The 22,308-nt window shown below is 40.5% G+C and overlaps 4 protein-coding genes across 8 annotated transcripts in view; 3 read left to right on the forward strand and 1 right to left on the reverse strand.

Moving 5' to 3' along the window:
* Window positions 1-910: 910 nt before the first annotated feature.
* LOC119893094 (SIN3-HDAC complex-associated factor-like) lies at window positions 911-8,013 on the forward strand. Its single transcript, XM_038705024.1, has 6 exons — window positions 911-1,067; window positions 3,398-3,525; window positions 3,611-3,710; window positions 3,806-3,929; window positions 4,070-4,220; window positions 5,789-8,013. Exons 2-6 carry the CDS (start codon window positions 3,398-3,400, stop codon window positions 6,084-6,086), a joined length of 801 nt encoding a protein of 266 aa, XP_038560952.1. The 5' UTR covers window positions 911-1,067; the 3' UTR covers window positions 6,087-8,013.
* A 1,216-nt stretch (window positions 8,014-9,229) lies between these two features.
* kxd1 (KxDL motif containing 1) lies at window positions 9,230-11,649 on the forward strand. The gene is made up of 5 exons (XM_038705026.1): window positions 9,230-9,375; window positions 9,737-9,843; window positions 10,008-10,160; window positions 10,242-10,288; window positions 10,380-11,649. Exons 2-5 carry the CDS (start codon window positions 9,746-9,748, stop codon window positions 10,634-10,636), a joined length of 555 nt encoding a protein of 184 aa, XP_038560954.1. The 5' UTR covers window positions 9,230-9,375; window positions 9,737-9,745; the 3' UTR covers window positions 10,637-11,649.
* Window positions 11,650-12,671: 1,022 nt separating this feature from the next.
* LOC119893093 (endoplasmic reticulum-Golgi intermediate compartment protein 2-like) lies at window positions 12,672-17,512 on the forward strand. The gene is made up of 13 exons (XM_038705023.1): window positions 12,672-13,169; window positions 13,274-13,382; window positions 13,470-13,516; window positions 13,627-13,694; window positions 13,789-13,829; window positions 14,305-14,406; window positions 14,542-14,634; window positions 14,727-14,782; window positions 14,866-14,964; window positions 15,114-15,211; window positions 15,306-15,468; window positions 16,599-16,678; window positions 16,769-17,512. Exons 1-13 carry the CDS (start codon window positions 13,064-13,066, stop codon window positions 16,835-16,837), a joined length of 1,131 nt encoding a protein of 376 aa, XP_038560951.1. The 5' UTR covers window positions 12,672-13,063; the 3' UTR covers window positions 16,838-17,512.
* A 377-nt stretch (window positions 17,513-17,889) lies between these two features.
* Window positions 17,890-22,308, reverse strand: part of LOC119894106 (membrane-associated guanylate kinase, WW and PDZ domain-containing protein 2-like) — an 85,202-nt gene continuing 80,783 nt past the window's right edge. For 3 of the 5 annotated variants that reach the window (XM_038706638.1, XM_038706637.1, XM_038706639.1), the window contains exons 21-22: window positions 22,119-22,257; window positions 17,890-21,082 (exon numbers count right to left, since the gene is read on the reverse strand). In XM_038706638.1, coding sequence (XP_038562566.1) covers window positions 20,388-21,082; window positions 22,119-22,257 — 834 coding nt within the window. In that variant the 3' untranslated portion in view covers window positions 17,890-20,387. Of the gene's footprint in view, window positions 21,083-21,656; window positions 21,746-22,118; window positions 22,258-22,308 lie in introns of all 5 variants that reach the window. The other 2 variants (XM_038706642.1, XM_038706641.1) reach the window with 1 other exon arrangement.

The following is a 22,308-nucleotide window of genomic DNA, read 5'->3' on the forward strand; positions in this document are numbered from 1 at the left end:
GTACTTACAAGGAGTAGAGAGTAATGAGTACATTTATTGCAGAATTGTATTGGAGAACTTAACTACCACTCTAAACTATACTGTATATATAATTTTCTCCTGTGCAATTATATTTAATTATACACCCTGACACTACCTCCTGCAATGTTTCATATTAATCACATCTGTAAAAGGTGCATATAGTGTACATATAACTCTTATTCTTCTAATTCTGTTATGTTTTGTATTTTTCAATTCTATTTTTTATTTAATTTGTGTTTTCCTTGTTGTTGTGCTGTATCCTGAGCTGACGTAACAAGTGAATTTCCCCAGTGAGGGATCAATTAAGTCTTATCTTATTTTGCCCACCGATCTATTCAAGGTTCCATTATAACAATGTAATAACTCGGTTATCCCCCTTTTTTATTTGCAATGAGCGATAACAATATATACATCCTAGTAAATGTTATCAAACGGGTGTAACGTTAGTGTTATGTGGCCGTAGGACGATTGGTTCGCTGCTGACTATCAAGATGGTTGTTAGCCCTAAACTGACCACTGGATGGAGGCCATGTTTCACCCACCTTTTATTTAGCCTACCACTAATCTGGCTTGTTGTCACGCAATTCAAATCAACAAAGCGCATCTCCCTGCTAGACGCCGAGCCCCCTAAAAACCGTAGGCCTCCAGACGGGCCATCTGGCGTTGAGTAGTAAAACGACAGGCCCCGCCCCCTCGCTTACACCCTCCAATGTGCCATAGCAACCGGGGCCGTGCCCCCTGTTCCCGCGCAATGTTCCCATCCTTATAAGGCCAGTAGAATGCAGACGCACGGATACGTCACACGTTGTTTATGTAAATAGTTTGATTGAAGAAAAAGAAAAAAGCCTTCTGCCCTACTCTGAAATGGAGGTGTGGATACGACGCATGCGCAGTATGTCCACAACTATCCAGTCCCGTCCACAAGCGCAGACATCAACAAGGGAACGGGTTACTGATGCGGGTTGATTTTCATAATACTCACATCGTAACGACGCGCGTGGGATTTGGACTATTACTTTGAACAGCTTCAAGCAACTTGCAGCAAGGTAATTGATGCCGCCTGTTTTTATTTGTAGTGTCGGGTCTTTGAAGCTTTAGGTTTTTTAAAGTCTTAGTTGTGCTTTTCAGATGTGTAATTCAAAACAACGTTCGAGTTGTCTCAGAACAATTGCTGTGTTAAGGGCCTACTGTAAAACCGACTGGGTGGTCAACGTGGTGTGTAGGTATCCTCATGAACAGTTAAAAGTAACCGGGCAAAGTGGAAGGAATGGAAGATAAACGCGAAGAGGTGTTTAATTAGTGTTTTAACGGGCAAGCATCTTAAGCAAGGGACGGCTGTTATTGTTTGCTTCGGTGCATCTGACTGTTGGAGGAAACTACTCTTTTATCTCTCCCGAAATGTGCTTAAAGTCGGTTATTGTGAGCACTACGGTCGAAACATACTCTTCTAAACAGCATTAATGGCCACATTGTCTGGCCGTAGTGCGCCAGCAGCCTACTAAACATTTATGCCTGCTAAATACGCCAAGTTGGAGCTCTCACGCCCACCCGGACCACAGATGCGACTCAGCACGCTGCCGCTGGTGTCAACAAAACAGCTACCGCAAACTCAAACTATATGTAAACGCCTTATGAACCTCTAACTGGATAAAACGTGTTGTTTAGTGTGAGAAAATAATGCAAACGCCGACTTCCAAAAAGCCGTCGCTTTCAACTTCGTGCACATGTAGTTGAAGGAGGACTGTTGCAGTGACGCGGCTGAGGAATAACAAAGAGTAAAGATCAAATTACACGATTTTCTCATGGCGGCTTTCCTTTTAAAAGACAGGGCAAGGTATTTTGCTTTAGAAATGTGTTCGCCTTAGTTTGCCTCGCTATATAAAGTTGATGTTCGGAAGGAAAGTCGGGCATCGTCGAGCAGAGGACGGTCAACATAAAATGGGTGCGCATGAAGCAGGTCGTGTGGCATGCCATGCTTCCTCTCTGGAGTGGGCGGCGAAATTGGCGACTTGCACTTTACTCTCGATAAAAACAAGTGCATTTCTCGGCGTCTTCTTTTATTTTAAAAAGCGGGCGTGTTCGTCACGCACGTCCTCCTTGATTTCAAGAGGATTTTTACAGTTTACTTCTTAATATTAAAGCTTTTGCGGAAAATCGCATCACACCCCCTTCTCCACACTGCCTCCGCCTTTGAAGTGTGTTGCCATGTTGAGTTGCGTCACGTACAGTATTCTGCTGCAGAGATCGTGTGCAGTTTACAGAGGAGACACTCGGATACATGCACCGAGCTAAAGATTGCTTTCTACTGTACTCTAATACCATTCTGATCATATCTGTTTGGTTTGGATTATTATTGATTATTCTTCTCGCATTTAATCTATTTCATTTGAAAACTTGTCATACAAGTTGTGACCACTAAGTTCTATATTTTAAGATTTTAAATCTGTGAAACACTTATTTGCACTTGTCTGCAAATAAACGTTCTGCAACAGTATAGTATAGGCCTACATCGATACATTTCATTACATTACATACTGATATAATACATATGATGTATACGCTATTTTAATACATAGTTAAATGTGCCATCATTCATAATTACATTTACGAACTTAACATTTTAGATTTCTTACTGTTGAAAACGAGCCCCCCTCCCATTGCTTAACCTGAAGTGGTATCTGATATAACCAGCAGAGTGAGCGGTCTTAGGTTTCTCCTGCTGTCTGTCTGCTCTCTGTGGCACCGCACTGCCAGAAGACCCCGAGGACTGATGGCAAGAAAAAAACCCAGTCTGGGGGGCGCGGCTCGCAGTTTTGCCGCAGTTCAGGACTACATGTGCTGTGGAGATTAAATTTTGCCTAGCAACATAAATCATAATTCCTCTGCATAATCGGAGCGCTTATTACATTTGAAGTGATTTCCCCCGGATACATTTAGATTTTTGCATTTCTCTGGCAGTACTTATTTTGTAGATTTTAACCATAGAAAATAACGTATCCTCTTCAGCCTGGAGGATCGGACTAAGTGCGTGCGTATATTTTGAATTTCCAAAATAAATGGTGAATCCTGTGAGTGCAGCATGGTGGCATGATCTGTCTGACACGCTGTCTGACTGTTGACCTACTTCCCCCATGTGGGTCAAAGCGGAGAGATGCTCCAACAAAAATCGCTTTCCCTGGATGCTTTAGTGCACTCTGGTCGTGACAAAACCAGATTATTTCTGTATTAATTCACATTAAGCTAAACTGAAATACTACAAGTATCCCCTATGATCGGAGCCAGAAATGCACGGCAGCAGGGATGCACTGCAGTTAACCAAATATGCACACTGAGTAGAGCCTGAAATGTTAATATTTGTAAATTTCTTTGCATGCAGATGTTTGGCTTTCATAAGCCAAAAATGTACAGGAGTTTGGATGGTTGCTGCATCTGTCGTGCAAAGTCCTCAAGCTCTCGTTTCACGGACAGCAAGCGGTATGAGAAAGACTTCACAAGCTGTTTTGGGTAAGGAGCACAGCTGAACACGTGGGCTTTGAGGAGAGACATTTTTTCACTGTGTCATTCCTTCACAAACTTAATTGTCTTGCAGACTGAGTGAAATGCGATCTGGAGAGATCTGTAATGCTTGTGTGCTCCTGGTGAAACGATGGAAAAAGCTACCTGTGGGAACAAAGAAGAACTGGAACCATGTGAGTTTGGATTTCTATACTGATGTTATGATTGAGTTATTAATTGGTTGTGATAAAATATATAAAATGATGAACTTCTCCTCTCCTCCATACAGGTTGTTGATGCTAGAGGAGGTCCAAGCCTAAAGGTTACTTCCAGGCCCAAGAAGATAAAATCCATCTCTAAGAAAGCACGTCCGAGCCAGATCAGCAGGCTGCAGAAAGAGCTTAAAAGAAACAGTGCGTTCTGGCATTCAGCTACACATGTTTAACTGAACTCACTCATTTGTTCTGTAAAGAGTTTTTTTTGTGTGTCATGCGTACCACATTGGTCACACCTAATCATTCCTTCGCTTTTCACACTCTGTTCTGCCCACCAGATTCGGATGCTCACAGCACCACCTCCAGTGCCTCTCCAGCTCAGTCTCCCAGCTACAGCAACCTGTCAGACGACGGCTCAGACACTGAGCTCAGCCCAGGATCCAGCCGCTCCCCTGTTTTCTCATTTCTGGACCTAACTTATTGGAAGAGGTAAGTCGGACAGTGAAGCACTAACGCCTTTTTGATCTGCTGACTCATCATTTAGGATTTAACACATTGCACCTTGTTTTCGTACCTATTTTTAAGTATTACATGAAAAATCAAAGAGCCCCTTTTTGTCCAAGTGGTTTATTATCACATGCTCAGTTCAGCCACACAGGTGGTTATGTTGCCTGATTAGACAGTACACAGACTGTGCTTGATTGACAGCTCCCTACCCTCCTGGTTATTCTGTTGCACCTGTTACGGTGGGACAACTCACACCTTTGTCATTCTTACTAGTTTATAGTTTGGTGAGGTCTTCCACCTGACTAGAGGTTTAATCAGACATGCTAATTGAAAACACCTGTGTGGTTGTGCAGGGCTTTATAATAATGATAATTATCGCGAGAATTTTCTTCAATAACAGTATAACAAATGTTCAATAAATGTTTGATTTAATTCATGTGAATCACAAATGGACTACCATTTAGTTTACTACATTTTACAAATTTGTGCGTCTCTCTGGGTGCTCCGGCTTCCTCCCACCATCCAAAGACATGTGGACTAGGTTGATTGGTGGTTCTGAATTGTCCTTGACAACAACAGGTGTGAACGTGAGTGTGAGTTGTTTGTCTCTGTGTGGCCCTGCGATGGATTGGCGACCTGTCCAGGGTGTACCCCGCCTTTTGCCCGATGTCAGCTGGGATTGGCTCCAGTCCCCCGCGACCCTGTACGCAGGATAAGCGGTTGACAATGGATGGATGGAAATATTTTATCGTAATTGTTTTTTTATGTTCTACCTCAGATTTGTTAAGTGATCCACTGTTTGGCATCAAGTGTTTGTCATGTTCTGACCATAAAGAATATTTTAACTTGAAAGAAATAATGATTTGACATTTATCGTGATAATTATCAATATTAAATTATTTGATAGCATGATAGCATTTTTAGTCATATTGCCCTGCCCTAAGTTAATAAAGATGGTGGCATCATTAAATGGCTTTTATATCACTAGTTGATGTTGAAATATTCCCACTTTGCAGTAGGAAGAAAGTCAAACTGACATCTTTATGCTGTTGTTCTAATATTACTAAAAGTAATAAGGAATACTCATACCCTTATTTAAAGGACCAGTTTTAGGTTTTATCCAGGTTTTGTCTGTTAACTAAAAATCACATTTATCAATGGTTTTCATTCATTTTGTGTAAAAAGCAGTTAGAGACTAAATGTTCTTTAGATAATCCATCACAGCAAACATTATGTGTTCTTTTGTGTTTGTAAGATTTAAATAATTGGATAATTAGATTTCAGGCACTTTTATTGCCTGACAAAGTTCTGTGATCAACATGTTCTCTTTCTCTGGACGCCACTATCTTCTACTGCATGATTTTATTCTCCTACACACCTGTATACCTGTAGTCAAAATTCACACTGACTTTAGATGTTTATACACTATCAATGCATTTTAATGCAGTGCTATAAATGCATGTAAAAAACAGGTACAGGTTACTGTTTTAGTGTTGCTTACATACATTTACATACATTTGAATGGATACAATGCATCATGTTTTTCCCAGGCAAAAGGTATGCTGTGGAATAATCTACAAGGGGCGCTTTGGGGAGGTGCTCATCGACCCCCACTTGTTCAAACCATGCTGCCGCAACAAGCAACGACAGCAGCAGCAACAAGAGCAGGAGGAAGAGGAGGAGGAGGAGGAGGAAGAGGAAGATGAGGTGGAGGTAGAAGAGGGCCAGGTGGGCGTGGATGTCAGCGGGCAGAAATCCCAGACGGAAGAGGAAGTGAAGGAGACACCAACGTGTGAGAAAACAACACCTCCACTCAGGAGCGGGGTGGTGGTGGAGGAAGGGTGGTGAAGTTAAACCACCCCTATACCACCACCACCTTGCACTCATCTCTGAAGAAATCTTGGGGTGCTGTTTTTTTCTCAAGCACTTACAGAAAGAAGTTGCCTCAGATTGCCTTCAATCATAAAGCAGCTGAAAATCCTTTGGTCTTCTCCATAATAATGTCGGGTGTTTGTTTATTATGTTTCAATGGTAACTTATGGACTGTTGTGTTTCCACTTGGTCTCTTATTTTCTATTTAATATTCTTAAGATACTGACGATGGACCGTCATCCGTGGTGTTTTTGTTCTACTATAGATGAAATGCTGGAGCTCTAGTTTGCTGATACATTTAAAAGACTTTATTCCAAAACACAATAGATCCACTTACTTACAGAAAAAGGTGCTACTTGAAATTCATGACTCAACATTTCAAACCCATTGAGCCCATTCACATTGGGGATATTTTATAAGCATGTATGTTAAGATGACTAATATAATGGGATTAGTTTCCCTTTATTTGTTAAGAGTAGATATCTCTTTTTTTGAAATGGTGGATAACTCGTTTTGGAATGAATGACACTTTACAATGACAGAGCACAGACCTGTACAGTAGCCCTTGTGTTTGTGTCTATTCACATTGACATACACTCCTATCAAAGAGTTTGTGTTTGTAGACTAGATTAACGTCTCTGTGCAAATACGTATGTGGGTCCCATTTTGAATAAGGCCTATTCACAGCTTCAACAGCAAATACACCAGCCTTAATTATGTGTTACAGACAGTGCTAGTGTTAATTCTGGATTGGTATTAAGGAACAAAAAGGGACAGTAGCTATATTTATTGTGGCCTCAGCAACACATAGTGCATTTTGCATGAATGGCAAGCCCACTCATCCAAAAGACCTGATGATCTGATGCATGAGTCTAAAATTGCATGGCCTTATATATAAACTGTAAATCTTACTTTTATTTTTTTGGATCCATTTCTCTAACTTATTTTTATACGTAAAAAAAAAGAAGAAGAAAAATAATAAGGTAAAATAACAATAAATAACAAGTGTCTGTGCACAATAATACCACACAAGACAGCAAAACACACAATCGGTCTATAGTCATTAAGCAATACCAATATCAGTGATTTCCATCATTCCTGGATCAGTATATGGTAAAATACTTTATACAAGCTGAAATTCTACGACATTGCCTCTTATATACCACAAATGTGTTGTGATATAGCCTGATATTACCTTATTTATCAAAACGAAAGCCAAAGCACATTGAAATTCACCCAATGTTAAATCAATGCAGGTTTTCTATGGACACTTGTGCTTGTCCAAGGTCATTTGTATGTATGTTCATGGTATTCTCAAAACACTAATATGAAATTTCATACATGTGATGTTGTAGTCGGGAGCAGCGGGTGTGTTATGTACATAAGGGGTTGGGTGAGCCACACGGCTGTATGGGTTTCATGATTTATTTATTTCATATTTATTTGTATCACTGCATTCCCGCTTAGAAGTGTAAAACTATGAATTCTTTTCATCTCTAGCTTACGCGTAGTAGTATGGTTTTGTATATCAGAAATCGAATGTAATTCTCACGCAGGCTTTGTTTAACACTGCGTTGGATTACTGGTTGTCAATATTCGTGAAATGTTAAGTATTTATTTACTCATCAGTTGAGTTGCGTGCAACCGAATTTATTCTGTACCATCACTTTGGATCATGTAGACTGAAACGACTGATAGATTGCAACCAAACTGTGCTTTCCCCCTTTTAGCCTGTAGCTTAAAAATGTTACAGAAAAGTAGGATACCTTACTCTAGACTTGCATGTATTGTTGCTATGCATTTACTTAGCTTACAAGTTAGACAAAGCGGTTTTGTATTTTTTATACATTATGTACTTTTTTTACTTGTCCCTTAATAAAGTAATTTTTTGAGTTTTCTGGAAGTATGACGTTAATGAATTTATTGGTGTTACGGTGTGGATCAAAATGAACTCAACAGAATGATCCAAATTCAGTTAACCATAAAGTTAGATTTCCATCGTAAAGATGGAATGTTTTCAACCCGAAACTCATTGGCCTTCATTTTCTATGAAGACCTGCTTCATGCGCACCCATTTTATGTTGACTGTCCTTGTAAATAACACACATTTTCATTAGATATGTGGTGTTTGGGTGCTGAGGGTACTCTGTTGTGTGTGAAACTACACACACACAGGTTTCAACATTTCAAGCTCAGAGAGCGTTACTTCTCCCACATTTCACCACACTCTGTATCCTCTGTAGTGTGTCAAACTACATAATGTTTTACAAGAACCTGTATAAATTCATTTCACATTATATACATTCAATATTTTCTCACACTCTACCCCAAAGTGGGGGAGGAACACATCAAATAAATAGTTCAGTGTGTGTGGCACCTTTTCACAAGAGAATCTTTCAAGGGGTCAGAGTTTATTTTAGAGGAGAGAAGCTCTTGTGGAGGAGCAGAAGATGTATTCTCTGGTGTTCTATGTTGTCTTGAAACCATTCCCTGCTCCCAGGAGGAAAAAACATTGCTCCTTTCTATGTCTATCAATACCCAGCCACTACTTAATTTTCTCTAGCAATCATTTTGATAAAAGAATAAATATAACCAGTGTTGTCTCTCAGTGTCTAGTGAATGTATTTGGGACATAAATGTTAACAGCTCTTGTTCTCCACTAAGACTCTAATGCGTTTTTTATGTTTTGAAAGATTACGCCCCTGTCCCTCATATGCCTCACTGTGGTTTGGTCTGCTGTCTACCTTTTTCAGACCATCAGCGACTTTATTTCTAAAAATCGGCCACCGGGAAACGTTTTTAATGTCCCCACCAACAGTGACACTATTTATCCGCCCTTGATTCGAGTAGAAAGGCAAACAAAACATCAACTATTTTGATTACAATCTAATCGTATGCATTAGTTTTAAATACGTGTACGTATATATTTACTTTTTATTTATGTTTGAAATATCCACACTCTTGTTGTCATTATAATATAATTCTGCATCTGACAAACATGATATATATATATATTGATATAACCAAATTCAAATTGTCAATAACATTTACAATTGTACATTTGTAGTACGCAGTTTTAAATAAAGAAAAAAAGGAAGAAGCGTGACAAAAGCGCCGGAAACCGTGGTCCTATGACAGGAAGTAAGAAAAACACGGGAGTGCTTTGTTTTTGTTTTACAGCCAGCTGTCAGATGTATATTTAGGTTGCAGATGTCGTTTTAAATCTGTTATTCAAACAGCCAGAGGTCGACGCAAACAACCTCAGGTAGCTGATATGAGTTTTGTTGCTTGGTTTGTCCTTTTAGCTCTCGAGCTAACTTACCAGCGGCTCGTCCAGTCTGCTAACAGGGAACTCTGCTGAACTGATGATGCTTTTTATAAAGTTGCTGTGATTAATATATCACAGAGGAACTTTACTGCCCCTGTAGAAGATGATAGTCAAGTATATTCACGCTACCGACTCTTAACTAGCTCGAACATACAACACCAGCATGACTAACTGACCGTTAGTTTCATGATTACGCTTTCTTTATGGACTCGTGGTTTCAATGTCTAACTATGTTGTTGATAATATTATATTATACAACTCTGTAGAGTACATTTATTAAAAGTCTGTAACGTTACAGCTCTTCATCATGGCGGAGCCCACAGCATCTGGCGTGTTCTGTAACAGGATGCTGAGCATGGTCAACTCTGAGGATGTGAACGCCATCATCCAGGCTCAGAGACATATGTGAGTGTCATGGCGTGACTGGTCTTTATTAGCTTGGTGCGGCTTATCTGCTACATCACACTACTAAATATAAAATGGGTGTGCTGTTTAGCGGGGGTCAATCCGCTTGCAGGTAAGCGGGCACCTGAAGATTAATGTTGCTTTGCTTAATTTTGTGAAAACAGGCTCGACCGCTTTGAGAAAACCAACGAAATGCTGATCAACTTCAATGGGCTATCGAACGTGCGGCTGCAGCAGATGAACGAGCGCTTTCTGCTCCACACCCGCACGCTTGTGGAGATGAAGAAAGATTTGGACAGTGTCTTCAGAAGGATCAGGTAAGTCACTACACCCACAGTGCAAAAAACCACACACACACACATTTTATTTTATTTTTTTTACCTTCTATGTTTCTCCAGGACACTGAAAGGGAAGATTGCCAAGCAGTACCCAGAAGCTTTCAGCAGTGAGTTAGCCTTTTCCATCCATTCATCATTGTATAACCACTGTCAACTTTCCCAAATCATCTTGTCTAAAACATCTCGTTATTCTGGCAGACGTCCATGAGTCACCCATCCTGGAGGACGACGATGATGAGTTTGACCCAGTTCCCCCCAGTGTTGCCACAACAATTACAACAGCCACCTCAGAACAGAGCACAGAGTCCTGTGACACAAGTCCAGATGTGATCTCACCCACTGTTAGCAGATGCTCTGAAGACCTGTCTCAGGAGCTGCCTGACACGCCCACCTCTGATATCCTAGAGACAGCCGTTCTACGAGATGAGGGTCCTGACTCTGTACCTTTAGAATAGATGGATTTCAGTCCCTTGAGAGCTTTATTTTACCAGGAGGCCATGTTGTATTTTTGAGTTTGTGTTTGCCTCTGCAATATTTGCTGACTTTTCCAGTCATTATTCCATCTGTTGGAATGAACATCACAGCTTTGATGTTAGATGTGGCTATTAACTGCCTAAGGACGCTGTTTTTTTGTTGGCATGCTTATTTGTCTTATGCCCGCACAGCACTAAAATAATGCAGACAATACTTGAATTTGTATAATATCTCAATATAGATGTACTGTATATTTATGCTACACACAGTGAACCTGAGCAAAAGCCCACACAAAACCCACAGATATGCTGATTATAAGCATATTTCATTTTCTTTTATCTGAAGAGATACACACCTGTCTGAAGGAAGAAATATTTCATGATGTATGTTATCTTAAAGACAAAAGTGTTCTCAACCTGAATAATAGTTTAAGGGTTTGCAAGTAGTTACTACTGTTGCTCTCATATAATTACAAAGTTGTCATGTCACAGCATTGTTATTCTATGGGCCCATGTTTGTTAATGCATCCACGAATGTTTTCAGGAGCATTTAATCTGATGCTTTACAGATCCCTGCCAAGAAAAGCTCCCTTTGTTGGCTTCCTGCATTGCAGGGAAGCCAAGGAGTAGGTTTATTGTTAAACTATTAACTATTGTTGCAAACTATTCAAGGAGCAGGGCAGAGGCTCTTTGATATGAGAGCTGGAAACCAGGTTGTGTGAGTGGAGGATCCAAGCAATTATTGCTGCCCATTAAAGATGCCGTTTAGGTGTAAAAGGGAACGTACAGCATGAAATGGACTTTTTTTATTTCTGTCATATTTTTACATTATGTTTTTATTTGTGGATTTGAAAAATTATTCCCATGAAAAGCAGAGACAGAATATAGTGTCTAAATGTTTACAATGCTCCATAGGTGGAGACTAATAATTGTCAAAATCAATGGAATAATGTGAATTCATTTTCCTTTGAAGTTAAAGTTAATGTGAGAATTGAGATTGTGTGTTGACTTTTTTTTTGGTTCGAGGTACATGAACAATATCTCTGATTAAAAAGTTTAACTTACAGCTAAGTCATTACATATTAGATAAACTAAATGTTTTGGGTTTTTTAATCCTTAAATTCAGTAGTAAATAAAATTGAGATGCGACGAGAAATTTTAAACAACATTTAAGTTAAATTATCTGTAATGTAAACTGTAGGGATAGTATAAACACTGAGATTGTCACAAGAAAAAAAAGACATACATTCAAAGAGAGTGATTATTTTAGTACTATTAGTTTAGTACTATTGTGTAGTATGCTGAGGTTTAGTTTATGTTCAGTACTGACACAATGCACAGACACAATGCAATAGGAGTCTTCTGAATATGGTAAAAGAAGACTATTCTGTTGTACAGCAACTATTTCCAGGGAACCACCATCTCGTAATCCATCCATGCATAATATTCCAGCATACTGTACACAATGCACAGACAAGGAGAGGAATAGGTTGTTAATTAGGGCCAGGCAGCTAATAATTGCCCAAGAATCCCCCAGCAGGTCAATCAACTTACCAAACACTAATAGCCAATAATAGACCTATGCACCAAATGAGCATAATATCATGTTAAGTCGGAGCTTAACCTACCCTAACCCTAACCCCTAACCCCTAACCCCTAACCCTAACCCTGCACTGTTTATTGCCAAACAAATGTGCAAATAATCAAATTAACACAAAGTAATTGCATAACAGTATTAACAGCAACTAGCACACAGACATAACTTTAGCTTTAGTGGCCCCTGAGGGTCTGGGGGCCTGGGGCAAGTGACCCAGGTGGTGATTCAGTCTTGGCTAGATCAAAAATCTTGTACCAGCAAGTGGGAACTTAGCAAGTTCCAAAACCTAACTATATAATGGCATACCACATTATATATTATTTTAAACGTTTTAAATGCACGTTTGTAACTGGCAACGAACCGACGGTTAGAAGTCGCTGGAGGGCGCTAAGTCCAAACGGGAGCAGTTTATTTTTCTCAGGAAATGGGGTCAAATGACACAGTAGCTGGTCATAACGGGTAACTTCCTGTTTCGGGATTTCTCGATGCATGACTGTGAAAATAAGCAATTTAACCGTGGACTGAGCTGACGATACAATAACAGTGTTGTTCACTTAAGTTAGACCTGTTTGTCGTCGTCACGTTTTAGCCGGCTAGCTATCTATGCTAGCTAACAATAACGTCAAATAATTAGCTCGGTGCTAACAGCTGTCATGTCTACGTCAGCACAGAGAAGAAACATATGGTTGAACGTTAGCTAACTAACACATTGCTCAACGGTCGTCCCACAAAACAACAAACGGTAACAACTTGCTAGAAGACGTTCACTTTATGAGGGAGTCACCTGAAACTACACCACTGCTGCTCCTACAATGAGGAGACTGACCAAGAAGAAGGCTCTGACTCTGGTGAAGGAGCTGGACGCTTTCCCCAAAGTTCCCGAGAGCTATGTGGAGTCCACAGCCAGCGGTGGGACAGGTACAGATACCGTAAAGCTTTAATTGTAGCCTTCAATTCTGGCTATGTTACATACGGCCTCCTGCCCTAAGGACTCACCTAACTAATTTTGGTGCTCTCTCTAGTGTCTCTGATAGCATTCACTCTCATGGCAATCCTTGCCTTCCTGGAATTCTTCGTGTACAGAAATACATGGATGAAGTACGAGTATGAGGTGGACAAAGACTACAGCAGGTAAAAAATAAAAACATCGATTATTGTGGTTCAACCCTGTGTATCGGCTCGGTATGATTCCTAACAACACCTGCTCTCCACCTACAGTAAATTGAGGATAAATGTTGACATTACAGTGGCCATGAGATGCCAGTGTAAGTACCAACAATTCTGTTTTATTTGTATTTCAGCTCTGGAAAAATCATTCATAAAGCACATTTTGAGTTGAGAAAGGTGTTTTGAACTTGTGTATGGTTGAATGCAGATATCGGTGCAGATGTCCTGGATCTGGCAGAGACCATGGTTGCCTCTGATGGCTTAAAATATGAACCAGTGAGTATATACTCACTGTATCGTAAATAATTAATGAGTTACAGTGGTACAATTCATTTTACTCATCTGACATTTCTGTTATGTCACATTTTAGGTCAACTTTGAGCTCTCTCCAGAGCAAAGATTATGGCACATGTAAGTTTTTTACCTTGTATTGCAGTGGTGTGTTGCACCTCTAACATCTGTTTATGGACACTCCCCAAAGGAATATGACAGCATTTTCATCCAGCGTTATTTCTTATTTCTATGTTATTTGTGTTACATTAAAAATTCAGCTTCCATTTAGTGTCAACCAGTACAGTCTTTGGTCTTGCTACAGTATTTACAAATCAGTAGACTATTGGTAACAATGTCAGCAAGTCTAAAGGACACCAAAAAGTGTTTGCTACCTGTAGCCTTCACCGTAAATTCACTGTTTGGTTTTACATGATTTGTAGAGAACTAACAAGCAGGGTAATGTTTACATGTTGACACCCCTTTTGTCTTATTGTGAGCATAAATTATAGACCTAAATTGAAAATGCAGTTTTGTCCATTTAATTGGTTTTGTCTTATTCCAAATTAGTTTTTTTTTCCTTAATGTTCCTTAAGTTTCTGTCTGTCACTGTCAGGACACTTCTTCACATCCAGGAGCGTCTGAAAGTGGAGCACTCTCTCCAGGATGTAATATTCAAGGCTGCAATAAAAGGTTCTCCTCCTGTTCAGTCTGAAAGGTACAGGTTCCTCAAGATGAAATATTTCTTTGTATGTATCACGATATGATTATAAAGATAATCAAGGAAGTGTCTTAGCATCTATTATATTGTGTAAAATGATTCCCTCTACCATTGTGTTGTTTTCCCCCACAGTGCGGACAATTCTGCTTCCCATACTGCCTGCAGGATACATGGACATCTGTATGTCAACAAAGTTGCAGGAAATTTCCACATTACTGTTGGCAAGTATGTATCTGCATGGCTATAAAAAAACTGATGATTTAGACTTGGCCATGAGACACACAGAGCAGGTACTTGACCTTTTCATCCTTGCACAGGTCCATTCCACATCCCAGAGGCCATGCCCATCTAGCTGCACTAGTTAGCCATGACAGTGAGTGCATAATCCTTTTGACAAACCCTTGTTGTATACATATTTACTGTATGTATGTTCTCAAATTTGATGTTGCGTTACAGCTTATAACTTTTCTCACCGGATTGACCACCTATCCTTTGGAGAAGCGATTCCTGGGATAATCAGCCCTCTGGACGGCACAGAGAAAGTCTCAGCTCATGGTAACATAATCCTTTTTTAAAAAAAATCTCAATTTATGCCTTTCCATCCATATGCACTGTTTTGTTTTGCTCTAGCATTTAACCATTTTCAGTAAAAAAACAAGGCTGCTTCATTGAGCTAACATGACATTTGTGGTCATTATCTCCAGCTAACCACATGTTTCAGTACTTCATCACTATTGTTCCCACCAAACTGAACACCTACAGGGTCTCTGCAGAAACACATCAGTACTCAGTCACAGAGCAGGTAGGTTTAAACGTTTGCATGGGTTTGTATATTTGTGTAGTATGCTATGGATCAGTGCGGTGAATGTGCTTGGATTCCTCTTGTTGTCCTGCAGGACCGAGTGATAAACCATGCTGCGGGCAGCCATGGAGTCTCAGGGATCTTTATGAAATACGATATCAGCTCACTCATGGTCAAAGTCAGCGAGCAGCACATGCCTCTCTGGCAGTTCCTTATCAGACTTTGTGGCATCATTGGCGGCATTTTCTCCACCACAGGTACTTAAACTCTTTCTCTGAAACATTTGAAACTGGTAATATGTTTCACAGCGATGCATCTGTAAAAGGGTCATGTTTTACCCTTACTTTCAGAGCAAGCTGTAACAACATTTTTAGATGGCTTTTCTGATTTCTGGGCTTGTATTAATGTAACTACAGTATAAAAACAGCTTTCAGACACTCAGGAAGTGTCTCAAGTTACTCAGGAAGTAAATTTTTACTTATTACTCTCTCATAAAGTAATATTACTTTACTTAGTTATTACTGGGTATTAAAAGTTATTAGTTACGTTACTCGTTACATTACTATATTACTTTCACTACCACCCTCCCAGCACCTTCTGAAAAGGTGACAGACAACCTGTTCAGCAGCTCATTTCAGAACTGAATTAACCTTAGAAGTCAACAATCTGCCAAACTGAAAACATTGCTGCCTCTACACCTAAATGCCTCAACTGCTTCTTAAAATAGTCCCATTTGCAACTGCATTACCATAAATGACCTAACTCAGCAAAATTTTAAGTCCTGCAAGTTGATTTTCATGTGGGCAAGAACTGAAAACAACTGTCTGGAAGGAGAAAATCAATCTCAAAACTTAATGGATGCTTTGTGAAATGGTCAGCTGTCAAAATGTCACATTTTTCTTGTGGTTCCTGCCCCTCAGACGGGCAGTGTTACCAATCAAAAATCTAGACAGAACCTGTAGTTAATGGGCTAAATAAGGATTTAAGACTTTGACTGTTATCTGATCTTGTCATCTTATCCAGCAAATGGTAAAAAAAAAACACCTTTTAAAATTGAATCGCTAGGTGTTCTCACAGAAATATAATAAGATAATGGGAGGCGGTGATGAATTTCTTGTCATTAACTGGCCCCCAAAAGATGATGGCGATACTGCCAAGCTGCAAGTTTAAATTGTAGAGGGTAGATGTTGATGAAAAAAAAAATACCCTTCATAGATTTTTTTTTTTGTCCGTGAGCACTGAAATGCTCCAAACTGACATGTACATTGACTCAACAGCATCTACTACATACATCTAACATACTTATCAACGAAAATCATTAACACCTCATCTAAACCCTCATGCACATCAGCATCTACACTAATTTAGATATTTTTCTTACTTGAAGGTATGCTCCATGGTGTAGTGGGATTCCTGGTAGATGTCGTTTGCTGTCGTTTCCAAATGGGAATCTATAGACATCTTAAGGTGAGCCAATAAACATGAACCTTGTAGACATTGAATTGCTTGGATACACATTTAGAAAATGAATTAATGTAATTCTTTTTCCTTTCATAGGAGGCTCCTCTGAATGAGCAGGCCAACAGTGAAACCCTGGTCCCTACAGAAAACTCTCACACTCAATAATGAGTCTCCCTACAGCTCAGCTGCAGCTCAACATCTAGGCCTACATCACTAAACAAAATTGAGATGCTGAGGAAATGTTTACAGGTTTTTCTTATTGAGTTTGTCCCTGCTTTGTTCAGAAATGTGTAAATACTTGTATCATATATATTATTATTATTATTTTTTTTTGTTCTGGCATGACTGAAAATCCACATGTGAAGGATTTTAATCCACAACCCCCCACTTTCACTTGAAAGCTTGCATCAGGAGGACTGAGCAGCCGTCTAAACACAAATTATTTACATCATCATTGTAGATCTGACTTCATGAAATGGTAGGTACATGGTGTTGGAGCTCCCATTGTGCACATACACAGGTGTTTTCACTTATTACGGCGAATTGGATCTTTTCTCAGGGTTATGTGGTCATGTATTGACATCTGCCCGACAGATATGTTTTAACATGTGAAAGAGGGACATTTTTCAGATTCTTTCATGTAGTTTGGTGAAGCTGAAAAAAAAGCCCTATCAGCAAAGGAAAAAAGTGTGTGTGTGTGTGTGTGTGTGTGGACCCTTTTAAAAGGTGGATTGTGTGTAAAGATTGAGGGTTTTATATTGTTCCACAAGTGTGCCTATGTGTAAATGATTGTTGCTAATATGAGGCTGATTTGTTAAATAAAATCCACTTTCAACTTCATGTGGATTCATTAATATTTTTGAATGGTCTCTGGTATAGGTACACCTAGGCCTGCAACTAATGTCATTAATGATTAATGTTTTAAATTAATCGTTTGGTAAATGAAATATGCCCAAAAAATTCCCATTAGAAGTTTTAAGAGTCGTGTCAGTTATGTCTTCAAATGTCTTGTTTTGTCAATCCATCACTCCAAATCCCAAAAATATTCAGTATTAAATAATATAAAACTAGTTCATATTTGAGTTTTTCAATTTTTTCTGGTAACTGTAAAGATAAATCCATCATCAACTGTTACAGATCAATCGATCGACTAATTGCTTTCAATGAATTCCTCCGTCTCACTGTTATGGTTATGAGGAAAACAATCTAGAAAAGAATATTTTACACCATGTCAAGAGTTTATTTGACAGTATTTCAGAATATCTTTCAGTAAACAAGTTTTTTGTTTTTTAGCAAAATGTAATATATCAGTACTGTCGCATTTCATAAAAATAGTTCACGTCTTTGAAACTACAGTATCAATGATACAGTAAACCATATTTGTAGGAATACAGCTGTACAAGGTGAATAGTACACAATTAACACTACACAGTTATACTTGATCTCAATGGGGATTTATGAACGTGCCATCCTTCACAGGTTCCAATAAAGCAGTTTTTTGTTTCTGTATACAAAATCACTCACAGCAGGCAGGGAGGACGGCCTGGACAGAGACAAAGGGCTGGATGATATATTCTTTCACCTTTTCTGAACTTTGACATTTGTACATACAGTAAACACATTTCTACAGCCTAATGGCATGTTCTCATGCTCCTCACTAACATGTTAACCAGTTTGTCACATGAACTCGGCTCCAAAAACATCCAGATCACGTTTTACTCAGAAACCAATGCGGGCCAAGAGCCGTCTTGATGATGCTTTATGCACAAGGTCCTAGTGTCAAAGTCTGAAGGTGCATCGTCTTGTTAAATGCAGTTTATCAGTAGGCCGATGTCAGTTCACAACATCGTGCTGCAGTCAGGCAAATTGTCACAATACATTGTGATTTTCAAAATATACTACTCAAAAGCTCAGGTGGTTCATTTTTAATGAGACCAAACATCTTGTGAGAAATGGATGATATCAAAATGGAGAAATGCAGGAGGATAGTGATTTCATCTCTGGTGTCTCAGTTTAATAGCAGCATGCCTCGACTGCCAGTATCAAAACTTTGTGAGCAAACACACGTTTCAACGCATTTGTCTTTCACAGATCGTCTTAGGTCGTGGGTTCAGATTCAGCCAGCGTTGGTGCCACCTGCAACAATGGAAACTTAACATGTTCTCTTTACACAACAGACAAATAAAGCTGAAATGAGACTCATCTGAAACAACGGCCCACTTTGATTATGACCCTGTCTGGATAAACGTTCACAGCTCCACTCTCTAAGAAGAGGATGTAATGCTACAGGCTACATTTGATCCCCCTTGAAGCACTAGGGGACAAGAGCAATCACTGACATTGATAAACTATACAGCTGAGAGTGCATCAAGATTACTATATGTACTGGTTGGTGTTAAGTCAGAAGAAAACAGGCTGATATGTGTGCACGGTCACATCTGTTTTGCATTCAATTCCCAAAACAAATCACAACAGCTCTGCATTAGTTTGAGTAAGGCACTCCGCCCCACCTCACAACCATCGGCCTCCGCTTCCCCACACCGATGCCCCTCTCCCACAGTGATGTGGTACGCTTAGCACAGTAAAAGGCATAGAAATGGGAAATATAGACTGGACAAATTCTTCAGTTGAGCATTAAATGAATACAACACGGCTTATAATTCTGCATGATGACTGCATGGTTGACTTGTGATCAAGTTACATAACTGAGAACAGTATTACGAGTTCTTACTAAGCCAGCCGTTTTCAGTCACTCAAAAGTTCAATTTGCTGAAAAATTTTTTTTTGTCTCACATGAATACCAACGGGTCAGCTCCACAGAGGATATCCTCTCTATATTCTACCTGTAAAAGACATGTGAGTCCCTGTGTAATGACATGGTGGTTTATATCCATGCACGTGACCACTGCCTCCCTCAGCGGTCTGGGTTTGGTGACTTGCACAGTCTTTGATATGTAGTTATAGACGAGGCCATGGAAAAAGTGATCCTAAAATACTGTCCTGGTGTTTTTTTACTCTTTTCTTTACAATGTATCTAACTACGACACTGCCTCAAAAAACACCAACAGGTATGTTTCTGAGATTACCAAATGTACATATTTTTCACATCTTTACATTTACAGTATATGATATATTGGTAGGCATGTGAAATCTAACATATGTGGGGTTAACCAGGCTGTCACTTGGGTCAGTGCCATGTCCTCCGGGAGTTTCAGTGTCACTGCATCCCTCTGACAGATTTGTAGTATCACACTTCCCGCTGCACAGAGAAAATGGAGCAAAAGTAAATCTCTTGGATGTACATATGTCTCTCTCCTGCGAGGAACCTTGTTCCATCTGAGGTTACGTTGCACTAACCAATCTGATCCAGATACGGTTGAGTAGTTAAAGGTACACATCGAAAGCACAGCTCCACTCAGAATCAGACATTGTTGTGCCATCTGTCCAAAATGCCTACATATTGAGTGAGTCTCCATCAGTTTTATACTGTATGTTACAATAACTGTGAAAGTTCTTCTGTTTTTTTAAGGTGGTGGGTGTAATAATTATCTCGTACGAACAAATGAAACATAAAATATGATCTTAGAAGTAGACGGAGAAGAAAACAAGACAGAAAGAGAGGGTGAGGGAGATTTACTGTTTTACTCAGACATCCGATGGTGAACTGAATGAGGAGCCAGACAGTGTGATCCAGTCCAAACCAGCGAGATCCATTCTACCTGCTTACTGTGGAGGTCCAGGACCTCAGGGTGCCAGGCAGTTTGTCAGACCCAGGGATGTTCCAGGGCCCAGGGGAGGCTGCTGCGCTCCTCACAGGAGGATCTTCCATGGTCTTAGAGGGGCAGCAAAGCCCACTGTGGCCACTGGCCCTCTCATCTTCTCTGGGGAACAGACCTCTGGACACCAGCCTCTCCTGGAGGCTGACATGTCCATCTCCACTGCCTAGAGAGGCTCCATTCAAATTCACGCTCACATATGGGTCCCAGGGCCAGACAGTGGTCATGGCCTGTGTGAGCAGGCCCTTTCTCTCACAGCAGGGGGAGCAAGTCTCCCTCTGCCTCTCTCTTCTTTCAACAGACCTCCCCAGGACACCTTTGGGAGGCAAAGCCCGAGGCTGTCTGTCGCCTGGTCCACAGTCCATCTCTCCAGACCCCAGAGGGGTTCCCTGCCCCCTGATGATGCACTTCTGCTGGGTGGACCTGCCACCTGTAGCCCCTCTAATGGAGCTGTGGTCTGTCAGCTGTGGAGCTTTGTCTGCCATGCACACTGTGGCCTCTAGAGGGAGCTGATGAGGGGAGTCTGGGGCTGAGGCTGGATGGGATGAGAGCAATGGATTCGGGTGGGGCTCGAGGGTCACTTCCTGCAGGGCAGAGTGGGCTGTAGAAAGGGAATCCCAGAGGCCGACACAGTCTGTCAGGGAAGAAGAAAACACGCTCAGGTGGACTGACATCAGAGTGTCACAAACCAGCATGCACCCACAGAGAAAGAAAGACTGAGGAGAGGGAAAACGGAAAGATAATACAATAATACAATTAAACACCACATCCTAATATAATACCAGGCAAAGTTGCATGCAAACATTTGTGAGCAGCACACACCTGACCATGTAGGCCTTTATGCCTACATTACTTCCACAAAAACAGACATGTGGGACAGGATCCGTTCAGTGCTGAAAAACAATTAACATATTTGTAGTTGTACGACAGACTAATCCTGGGCGGCCCTGACAGATTGATTTCACGCAGTCTACTTCACAGCCCTCTTCAATTTCATCTGGAGGGTCACTTCAAACCATATTGCTCTCTTACATGCATAAGCACCCGCACCCGCACCCGCACACTCGCACACACGCACACACACACGGCTGCTATTTTCCCATGCATAAACTCATGATCATGCACACACACGATTGCAGTATAGATCACAGCTACACACCACACAGACTAATCAGTATGGAGAGAGAGACATGCAGTTTTTCACAAACCGTGTCTTTAGAGTGGCCCATTAGGAAGAAATAGGGGGAGCTTAGTGTGTCACCTTTCATGCACATGGAGAGGTTGGGAGGTACCATTCCTGAGGGAAGGCAAGTAAAAGCCTATACCAATCATTAGACTTAAAGCAGAGGGGTTACAACACACGAAGAGCTAGAGAGTAGGTTGTTATTCTACTGTTTGATCAACACAGTTATTCACATAAATAACACAAATTTAATTTCAGACTACAGAATAGAAGAGTGGGGAGTAAAATGCAGAAAGATATTAATGCATGTTAATGTTCTTGAGTGAAACAAAGCATTTGCAGTTAAAGACCCTTAAAGAACAGTAATATTGATCCTCAAGCAATGAATCTCTGGTGTGAAAGAGAGAAAGAGATCAGGTCAGAGTCAGAGGAGAGAGAAAGTGTGGGAAGACATTTAAAGACTTTACTTTGTGCCAGAAAAACTCACCATATTCTGGCACTTGTCCTGTGCCTCGCTTTAGTAGCAGCCTGACCCGCCTGCCTCCTGCCTTGATGAGTTCAATGGCTCGGGCGTGAGTCATGTCCCGAGTGCTGTCCCCGTTAATCTCTATGATCTGATCCCCTACCTGGAGAAGACACACGGAGGACAGGGTCGATTCCTGTCAGCCTCTGTTTAT

This window comes from Micropterus salmoides, unplaced genomic scaffold, assembly GCF_014851395.1.
Source record: "Micropterus salmoides isolate LMB-PRFRI ecotype aquatic unplaced genomic scaffold, ASM1485139v1 Ms_hic_scaffold_8, whole genome shotgun sequence".
Lineage (NCBI taxonomy): Eukaryota > Metazoa > Chordata > Actinopteri > Centrarchiformes > Centrarchidae > Micropterus > Micropterus salmoides.